This window comes from Meriones unguiculatus, chromosome X (assembly GCF_030254825.1).
Source record: "Meriones unguiculatus strain TT.TT164.6M chromosome X, Bangor_MerUng_6.1, whole genome shotgun sequence".
NCBI lineage: Eukaryota > Metazoa > Chordata > Mammalia > Rodentia > Muridae > Meriones > Meriones unguiculatus.
In genome coordinates, this window is record NC_083369.1 from 121,338,387 (window position 1) to 121,349,298 (window position 10,912).

At 40.3% G+C, this 10,912-nt stretch overlaps 1 protein-coding gene and 1 non-coding gene across 2 annotated transcripts in view; one reads left to right on the top strand and one right to left on the bottom strand.

Annotated features, from left to right (window-relative positions):
- The window catches only part of Gpc4 (glypican 4), a 113,874-nt gene extending 109,393 nt beyond the window's left edge, over positions 1–4,481 (top strand). The window contains exons 6-10 of the mRNA XM_060375499.1: positions 424–554; positions 647–793; positions 2,793–2,929; positions 3,515–3,690; positions 3,786–4,481. Coding sequence (XP_060231482.1) covers positions 424–554; positions 647–793; positions 2,793–2,929; positions 3,515–3,690; positions 3,786–3,988 — 794 coding nt within the window. The 3' untranslated portion in view covers positions 3,989–4,481. The remainder of the gene's footprint in view (positions 1–423; positions 555–646; positions 794–2,792; positions 2,930–3,514; positions 3,691–3,785) is intronic.
- Positions 4,482–10,398: 5,917 nt separating this feature from the next.
- On the bottom strand, positions 10,399–10,566 carry LOC132650213 (U1 spliceosomal RNA). Its single transcript, XR_009588596.1, has one exon. It is a non-coding gene; the product is annotated as a U1 spliceosomal RNA (small nuclear RNA).
- Positions 10,567–10,912: the final 346 nt, after the last annotated feature.

Genomic DNA, 10,912 nt, shown 5'->3' on the forward strand with positions numbered 1-10,912 from the left:
CAGGATTGTAACTGATTTATGGTATCAACTCTCGTAAATAGAACCTAAAAGGAAAAGTTCCCAGGGAAGTGTCTGGGAGAGTGGACATATTACACTGGCCCCAGCCATAGGATGTCAGCTGGGTACTGGCTGATGTTCGAAGGAATGAATAATCTAAATAATGGAAGGGTCCTCATTGAGTTGCCTTGCCACAGAACAAAGCACTCATCTGTCCTCTTCATACTTTATCATGCTGCTGATATATAACATGCAGATGCAATCTGAAATCATGGAAATGACTAGAAAATGTGAATAAACTAAAAAAAAAAATCTGTTCACTTTCTCTCAAGAAAACGAAGACAATAAAATGATGAGACAGATACACAAATCTGAGCTAACTGTTTATTCTCTTGTGCTGTATTGTTTTTCTCCAAACCGTGTTAGATGCCATGCTGATGGTGGCGGAGAGGCTGGAGGGCCCTTTCAACATTGAGTCGGTCATGGATCCCATCGATGTGAAGATTTCTGATGCTATCATGAACATGCAGGATAATAGTGTGCAAGTGTCTCAGAAGGTATTGAAGGCAGGATGCTGGGCAGGACAGCTAGGGATACCCCTGCGTCTTGTATCCTGTCCCTAATAGAAATTCACTGACTTCCTCTGCAGGTGTTCCAAGGCTGTGGGCCTCCAAAGCCTCTCCCAGCTGGACGGATTTCTCGCTCCCTCTCTGAAAGTGCCTTCAGTCCTCGATTCAGACCTTATCATCCAGAGCAACGCCCAACCACAGCAGCTGGCACTAGTTTGGACCGACTGGTGAGCATTTTAGCAGGAATGGGGGTGTTTAATGGCAAAGAACTGCAAATGTTTGCTCCAAAATGAACTTTTTGTTGGAAGGCATAGAAGCATGAGTCTTACATGCTAACTTTTTTGTCTAGTTCTATTGAGTACGGCAATAAATGTGCTTCATTTTCTGCCACGGAACATTCCTTTATAGTCAAGGAAATGAGTTGTAACAAGTGTCGTCTCCATACTTTTTCTTTAATGTCACTGTGTGTTTACTGAGCATCTGTTGTATACCCACCATTAGGTTATGCACAAGGGGAAGCGCAAGGCAATGAGACAGGGCTTTGGTCTCAAAAGGCCTCAACCAAAGGAGAGGGTGCTAGTTTAAGGTGCTTAGTCAGTGCCAAAATAGCTTCATAACTGAACAACTGAAAATCTTGAATTTGATTTTATATGACAACATTAACTTGTTAAAGTCATGCATAGATTTACTTTTTTGACTAATAAAATAATGCCAATTTAAAACAGCTTCACATTATTTGCACCGTACACAAAAGGTCCAGACATGATCACTGTTCATCTTGAACTTAAGCAAATGAGGAGGTCCCTCTGGAAGTGCTTACTTGGGCAGAAAAAGTGTCTTTACCATTGGCTACTCTTTCCTAATCGCCTTCTCAAAGTAAACGTCTTCATAGAGCAAAACAACCTCGATGTAGTTTGTCTTCGTTGTATTTTAAATATTTAAGAAACATCCATGATACGTTTTAGCATATGGGATTTTAAAGCTAAAGTGGGTTGCGGGCAGAGAGCCACATGGTCTAGGCTTCCTAACGTAAGGTGAAAAGATGTTGTGGTAGGCTAGGATGATAGGCTAGAGGCAGATTGTATATTTGGCAGCACGCTATGGCAACCTGGGAATACTATTACAGTAGGAGGAGGGAACGCCGAGCAGGAAGCTAGACGGGACGCTGATGTGAAAGGAGGAAGAATAATGCCAGTCAAGTTTCCTTGTGTAATGGTGGATGCTTGATTCAGAACATCAAAGCCTGTGTTTGTTTCAGAACATCAAAAGACTGTGTTCCCAGGGTAAGGGGCTTGGTGGGCTTCAGATGGCAGTCCTGTGAGGAGGTGGGCAGTGGATCCAGGAGGCTCCTTTAGAGTTTTCCTGTCAATTCCTCTGAGAGATTGTTTCTGAGTGTAAAGCCTTTATATTTTTCTTCAGCCTATAACTGAAACAGTGAGTTGCATATAATTCCAGAGATCTTTAGAAATGACCAATATTTTTCTTCAGCCTATAACTGAAACAGTGAGTTGCATATAATTCCAGAGATCTTTAGAAATGACCAAAAGGTATATCCATAAGTAGTTTGGGTTTCGCTTAGTTGTTTGAGATAGCCTTATGGTAACATTATTTGCTTGCTTGTGGTTTTTATTATCATTTTACTTCATGTGTATGAGTGTTTTGTTTGCGTTTGTGTGTGTGTGTGTGTGTGTATCACTTGTGTACCTAGTAAATGGAAAGGGCACAGGAGGGCATCAGGTCCTCTGAAACTGAAGTTATAGGTAGCTGTGAGCTATCAAGTGGGTACTAGGAATAAACCCAGGTCATCTGCAAGAACAGCAAGTGCTCTTAGCCACTGGGCCATCTTTCCAGCCCTATGGTTTGTTTTAAATATGAATGTGGTTTGATCATACTCATTTCTATTACCCTTTCTTGTCCTCTTAATTAGTCTCCATTCTGATTGTATGTCGTGTGTGTGTGTGTGTGAACTAGGCTTGCTTTCAGAAGCAAGTGTGAAGAGTTATTTACAGAATCATGGGCAACTTGTCATTGGCTATACCACTGACAAAAATGGAGTTGGTTTTGCTTTGTATCCCAGGCTGATTTGAAACTCCATGTAGATCAGACACCACTGACCTCAAATTTGAACCATTGCTCCCCCCTCAGCTTCCCGAGTGCTGGATCACACATGGTAGTTTTGCATTTGTACAAGAATGGACCTTTTCCTGTTTTTTTTTTTTTCTTTAGGTTACTGATGTCAAGGAGAAACTGAAACAAGCTAAGAAGTTCTGGTCCTCCCTGCCAAGCACTGTTTGCAATGATGAGAGGATGGCAGCAGGAAATGGCAATGAGGATGACTGCTGGAATGGCAAGGGAAAAAGCAGGTCAGCCTCTGCTACGGAAGTAGCAGCCTCCCCCAACCTGGGTGCCTGGTGGCTCCTCAATTGTTTCCCCAAGGGAAGCAGCTCACTGTAGGTGTTGATGACACAAAGTTTCTAGATATCCTTTATCATTTAGCTGTTTAAAAATGGCACCCATATACTTAAAAAGGACTACATTTGCCAGTATTCTATTGCAATATTAAGGGCTATTAAAAAAAAAAAAAAACATTTAGTGCCTGTGGCCCTTGGCTCAGGGGCCTGACCTTATAAAACGCCACTTCTCAAAAAGTTACATTCTCTTTCTTAATGATTCTGTGTTCCACCTTGGCACACTTTCTGATGGAGATAAGCACCCATTCAGAAGGTGGTTTATTTGACAGAATACTTGCTACAAAAAAGAGATCACTTTCACAATGGTCACAGTCAGATCACAGAAAACTACACATTCTCAGGGTAAGGAGCAGTTAAGAGTTGATTATAAATGGAAGAACTGTTCCACCATGCTCAGCGAAGATCCTAAAATTGAGCGAAGTCTTTGATCTCTTATATTCACCTGTCATTTCAATGGGTTCATTTCTTACTTTTTAGGTACCTGTTTGCAGTAACAGGAAATGGATTAGCCAACCAGGGCAACAACCCAGAAGTCCAGGTCGACACCAGCAAACCGGACATACTGATCCTTCGTCAGATCATGGCCCTTCGGGTTATGACCAGTAAAATGAAGAATGCTTACAATGGAAATGATGTGGACTTCTTTGATATCAGTAAGCCTTTGTGATGTTTCAGTATGGGATTGGCTTTCATCTGACTTGGTGAGAATCTGTGCAATGAAATCTCCGTTCTTGTCTTTTCAACGTAGGTGATGAGAGCAGTGGAGAAGGAAGTGGAAGTGGATGTGAATACCAACAGTGCCCTTCAGAGTTTGAGTTCAATGCCACTGACCATGCTGGGAAGAGTGTCAATGAGAAAGCCGAGAGTGTTGGCGCCCATGCCGAGGCAAAGCCCTACCTCCTCACTGTCCTTTGCATCCTGGTCTTCGTTTGGCAGAGAGAATGGAGATAATTGTCAAACTCTGAGTAATAATGTACATCATCAGAAAGCTAAAAGGCACCAGTTCTCACTTTTTGACCATCCTAATGACTTTGTTTTTTTTTAAATGAATGGACAACAGTGTACAGTTTTTACAATGTGGCCACTGGTTTAAGCCTTGTTGACTTTGTTTCTCTCATTCAGTTGGGGACAGTAGGAACTCCTGCATTGAAGTTTGTTCCTGCTCCTTCAGAGTCGTGTTAAACTTGGCTAACAGTGTAGGTACAGAACTGTAGTTAGTTGTGCATTTGTGATCTTATCACTCTTGTTTTGTTGTTTTGTTTTTTTCTCTCTCATTTTATTTGTGGGGTTTTTCTTTTCCGGTTATAATTTCACCTTGTTTCTCACAAGAAAACCAGGGTCCTTTCTTGGCATGTAACATGTACGTATTTCTGAAATATTAAATAGTTGTACAGAAGCAGGTTTATTTATCATGTTATCTTATTAAAAGAAAAAGCCCAAACAAGCCGTAAAATTTCCATTTTTCCCTGTTATTTTTGCTGCCTTATGTGAAGAGAAGTGGAAATACTTTGGGTTTTCTTTTTCTTTCTTCCTCTTTCTTTTCTTTCTTCTCTCTCTCTCTCTCTCTCTCTCTCAAGTTAGGTCAGAATGTGAAGGCACAAGTGGCCTTCTAAGCCACTTGCCAGATTGTATTCTCACCAGTACAAGGCGAGATTTAGACCTCTTTCATAGTTGGGGGCTGGAAGAGACAGCAGACCACCCATTTGGATTGAGTTGAATCCCACGCAGCTCGATTTCTTGAACCTACCCATACTTAATGTGTACCCCAGCCAGGAAAATAAAAGATTCTTGATGAAGTCTTCCCTTGAAAGATGAGAGGCATTCAGGATGCCCCATTTACCCCATGCACACACTTGGCCTTGGACGTGTTTAATAAAAACTAGACGAGTTAGGAAGTCACACTATACCAGTTTCTGTATCCATGCTGACACTCTGTTTTTCGGTTTTTGTTTTTAAGTCATGATGGCAGTAGCAAGAGACCCACAGTCTAGTTTGGTCCCCTGTGTTAGAGTGATCCAGATTTCTGACCCACTGACCACTCTGGAAAGAGTGCCATAAAACGGAGCTGTCTGGCAGCTAGCCAGAACTGGGGTACAGCCTGGGCTCAGGGAATAGCTGTCAACACCCTTTTGAGCAGATATCTTGTCTCTGTGTATATATTTGCATTGGTTTTTTGTTTGTTTGTTTTAGGTACCAGTTTTTTTAAAGAGCATAAGGTTATCTAATTTGATTTTTTTTTTTTTGCTACTCCATTTTGATCAGTTAAATGAAGGGCTCAGAGTGTTTGCAGCCGTTCTGCTACCCATCCTAGCCAAGGAGCCCCTCTGAGAAGAGAACTGGGTATTCAGAGATTCATATGCTGTCTTTTGGGGGAAGAATGGGCGGTCAGTAAAGCTGAGAAGTGCACATCTTCTCAGTGACACTTAGCCATGCGGGTGAACTGGCGAAGCCCCTAACTGCTCTAGGTCAAAGACTGTCCACTGCCTTGCCCCTTTGGAAGCTCTTTCCTTGTATGCAAATGACCGGTCAGAAAACCCAGAGAATGTAGCAGATCATTTCAAAATGAGTTCTCAAGTCTTCAGAAAGACTACAACCATGCAAGTCTCTTCCCATTCTAAAAGTCATTTAGACCCCAGGATTCTACGGAACTGAAAGCCCACAGAGAGGTGGTTTCATGTTATTGTCCAGTCTTTCAGCTGAAGAGGAAATCTCTATTTTTATATCGAAGAATAATTACTTGATAGCTCAGGGTCTACATTTCATTCAAGTTTTTACACCAAATTCTACAGAATGGTCAAAATGAAATATTGGGGGCTGTTGTAAACAGAGGCTTAATTTTATTAGAAGTAGCCAGTTATTTATTAAAGCACTATGTTAATAAAATAGGCATATTCTGGCTGGTGTGTATAAGTGTTTTTTTTTTTTTTTAAGCAAATCACAGAAAACAGCTTCATTTATATAAGAGTAAAAACATTGTAAATAGCTGGGCTGCCTTGTGAGAACTTGGAAAATGTGCTGAGAGTAAGTACCTCAGTTGTGAGGAATTTCCTTTTTAGCTTAGACTGCTATAACTTTTACTTGGTAGAAATGAATCTGGTCTCCAAAATACAGCTCAAAGAGTTATCCCTCTAGACCTTGTTAGATTGTTTTTCATTTAAAACCTGAACTCTGCCCAGCTGTTTTCTTTCAATCAAGTCCTCCAAACCAATAACGTTTTCCGAATTAAATACTCTTGAAGGTTTTTTTCTAGATGCTTACTGATTTGTTTTCTTTCTTTACATTTTCCCCTGTTACCCTTTTATTATTTAAATTGTCTCTTGCTTTTGAACTTGAGCTATGAAATAAACAAATCATAGATTTTTCCATTTAGGCCTGACTGGACAACTTTTGGCTTCTCAACAGCTGGCAGGCTTATTCTCACCACCATCACCACCACCACCCCTTGCCCTAAAAAAGGGAATAAAGGCAAGTTGAATATTTGAAAACCTTTAGAGTTTGGAGTATGAAACATCATAAAAGCCTTATAAGCAGACCTTGACTTCCCACAGTTAGCAACATGCAAAGGATCAGAGTTTTACCAAGTTATTTATGAAGTCATTTTCTTTCAAACACTTCACTTACTCTACACTTAAGGGAAAGTTATGGAAGAGATTGTCAGAAGGAATGCAAATAAAAAGAAAAAATTCTTAACTCAGATTATGTATTTTAAAAGAGTGCCTATTATTTGAATAAAAGTAAAAGAACTGCAAAGAATTGTTTTGCACCTTAAAAATTGAATTAGACTATTTAGAGACCTAAAAGTATACATGAAATATAAGTTGTCACTTATGATACTATATCTAATAATAAAATAAGTGTAGATGGTACCATAAATAATTCTACATCCTATTTTGTGTTGACAGGATATGTTTATTTCCATAGTGGAAGAGTTTAATAAATTAAACATAAGATCCACTAGAGCAGCAGATCTCAACCTGTGGATTGCAGCTGTTTGGGGGGTCAAACGAACTGTTCACAGGATCACGTATCAGATATCCTGCATATCAGATATTTACATTATGATTCATAATGAGCAAAATTAGTTATGAAGAAGCAATGAAAATAATGGTTGGACTCACTACAATATGAGGAACTGCATTAAAGGGTAACAGCATTAAGAAGCTTGAGAATCATTGTACTAGAGGAATGGCTCTGTGTGTGTATGCGTGTCAGACAGAGACAGATCTCATTGTTTGACAAATATAAAAATACATCTTGCCTTCCTGGAAGGAACAAAAAATCACTCAAAACATTCAGCCCAGAACTTACTGGGGAAAATGTAATTGCATTCTATGATAACCTCATGAATTGAGTTTCTATAGTTTTTAACTATTCTTCTAAAACCCATTTGTACTTTTAAAACTAGTTCGAGGGGTCTGAGGATGTATCTCAGTTGATAGAATGCTTGCCCACCTTAATGTGTGAGACAGCCCTGCACTCCATCTCCAGCACCCCAGAAACGGAATATGGTGGCACACATGGAGGGCAAGAACATCAGAATGTCACGCTTATTTTCCTAATTATGTTAGTTGAAATGTATTGATAGTGGAAGACTAATAAGGGATCTTTGAGTAACTTAAGGACTCTTACACAAGGAATATGACTTTTCACAGGTGCCATATGTCGATTTTTAGTGCATATGGCCATGGATCATCTCTGTTGATTTTTCAAGAAGCCAATATTCAGATGAAGATAGGCCATTTGGAATGATTCAACCACAACTCAAGTGCACCACATTTGTGTTAAGGTTCAGTCTTGTTATTATCATTTGAGACAACACTAACCAAAACTATTGGGAAAAAAACATGGCACAACTAGCAATGTTTGGGAATGGATTGAAGGCGCTCTTAGGACCTGGAATGTACTTGTGATTTTATAGTATAAAGTACCCTCTCAATGCTTTTTCAAGCTTCTGATGCTTTAAGCATTATCAGTCACCACACAGAATGGAGATCAGAGTACTAGGAAAATACGTAAATGGATTCTGGTTATTACCCATTCCAAGTTTAAGGAACTATTTTTGTACACAAAATGAATGTTTATGGATCACTGTTGGAAGAGACTTCTGAGCTCATTAGTGAAACCTACAGAAATTTATTTTTCAACACAATGATTCATGTGTGAAATTAAAATACACAGTGCAATGTACTTTTGACATATTTTTTTCTTAAGATGGGACCTTTCTGTTTTGCTCAGGATGGCCCTCAGCTCCTTGGGTCAAGTGATCCTCTTGCCGCCCATGTATAGTTGAAACCATATCACTATTTCTAATTCTTATTGGCTTTTTCATCTACCCATCCTCGTTTTCCTTTCTTCCGCAGGTGGGGGGAGAGTCCAAGGTTTTGCACATGTTAACATGTTCCGTTTTCTGAACATAAGCATTCTAAGCTACACACATAGCTTTATTTTTGGCATTTCTTGACAAATTGATAGAAAATTATTTTTTAAAATGCCCAAGAGCAATAGAAAGAATAATGCATTAATCTTAGCAGAGAAAAATTGATAATACATGACCCCAAAGGAGATTATACATCATGACTCTAGAAGGATTCCATAATCTTTTACTTGCATCTCTGGAAAAGTCTTTTTGCAAGAACTTCATCCTTTCTCATTATTCTGTTTCTTGTGTGGCAGTGCTAGAAGAGGCTCTGGTGTGCACACAGCCCCACACATACACTCTATGATTGATTGATAATGTATTTTCAGCACTTAATCCCAGGTAGACCTTACTTACTGTGACTGTCACTAGCATATGCTTAGGAAATGCAGACTGATTTTAATAATAGCCTAAAGGGAACATAATTAGAAAGGTAAGTCTCCTGCCAGGAAAGAATTATATATAGAATGCATTCCAGAGCCCAAATAGATTTACCACTGCCTGTTTTTTTTTTTTTTTTTTTTTTTTTTTTGTTGTTTTTTTCTCATCATAGATAACCAAAAGTACACCATGAGCTGCTGTTCAAAGGGACCCGCTTTATAGTGCATTTTGGTATGGGATTGGCCACAGTCACAGTCAGTGGGTGATTTTTGTAAACATGTATATAGATCTCGGTGTTGTTTCGCTGAAATGTGTCTTTAAAGGCCTTTCAGGGCCCTGCTGTAAATCCTCCTTTCAAATGAAATGAGAAATGTGTTATTGTTTTTAACTCTGCTATTTCATTCTGAATCATTTGCCACCCAGCTTTGGCAGCAGCAGTAAACACTCATTTAGGCACATTTTACTGTGATGAGAAAAACAAACCTTTTGCTATTTAATTAACTGTAATGTCCTGTCAGAAGTAAGGTGATGTCTTAGTGTTTTATTGCTGGAAAGATGGCATGACCATGGTAACACTTATTAAAGAAAGCATTTAATTTGGGCTGGCTTACAGTTTCAGAGTTTTAGTCCATTGTCATCACAGTGGGCACATGGCAGTACTCAGGCAGCCATGCTGCTAGAGAAGTAGCTGAGAGTTGTACATCCTGATCCACGAACAACATGGAGAGAGAACTGGTTCTGGCATGGGCTTCTGAAACCCCAAAGCCCATCCCCAGTGACACACCTCCTCCACCAAGCCTATACCTACTCCAAAAAAGCCACCTAACCCTTTCAAATAATGCCACTTGCTGGTGACCAAGCATGCAAATCTATGTACCTATGGGAACCATTCTTATTAAACCACTGAGGGGTGAACAATGATGTGTTTGGCACTTGGACTAGGCCACAGTGATCATCACACACAGTCCTGAAGATTAGAGATCACACCATCATCCAGAAGATGAAAAGGCCGGAAGAAATTAATTAGGTAATTTGTCTAGGGGTGAGATGCAAAGAAGGGCAAGAAGCAGATCAGGAAGAAAGCCAGGTCTCTCAGTTTCTTTCAAATGCTGCTGATCCTTCTGTGATCTCTCATTTTACTTCATGACATCTGAATCATTAGGAAGGAATGAAACTTGTCAAGCTGGCCACCTGTAAAACTATCCTAGTCCTGGGAGAGGGTCAGGTGAATGGCTGTGGAAAGTCCTGGGTGACTTGGCTGACATGAGTAAAGGAAGTCCAAGGCCATCTGGAGACAAATTTCTAATGTCACACAATGACTCTTTGCACTATGGACTTCCAAAACTGAAAGAAATCCAGCAGTCTTGCATGGTGCCTATGGGACATCAATAGGCCAGCTCTTAACCAATCTTAAGTGGCTCTCTCTTCTCCAATGACCATGTGTGAAAGGGTCTTAGGGGCACCTTTGCACCTGCAGTGCTGGGAAGGCTGAGGGAGCTGAATACAAATACCATGCTTTCTGTAGGGAAAATCCATACATCAGCTGGGACTTTTTTTTTAAGGGGGCGGGGAGGCTCAAAAGCAGTCTTTCACTACCACAAATTATGTAGTTGAGTTACCCACATTTGGGGAAATCACAGGGGTCAGCACACCCCCAGTGCAATAGGTGAGCCTTGCCACCGTGGGAAAAACCACTCTCGTGATTGTGGTGTCTCTCGTGCCAGGTAAGTGTCAGCTGTGACTTTTGACACAAGTCAAGTCACCTTCAGTTAAGCAAGGCCCAGTGGGCATAATCAGGGCCTCTTAATATCTTACCTTAAAAGTTACACCTGAATCAGAGATTGGACAAGGAATAAAAACCAACAGCACTGTTCTCTGTGTGTGTGTGTGTGTGTGTGTACATATGAGTGCAGAAAGCCAGAAGTTTGTGACATTGGCTATCTTCTCTTCCTTTACTTCTTTCCACCTTTTATTTGGGAGGTCTTTCACTGAACTTGGAGCTCAGTATTTCTATCCCTAAGATCACCATGCCCCCAGCCCCTGCGCTGAAGTTACTGGATGGACCTCTGTGCCCACTT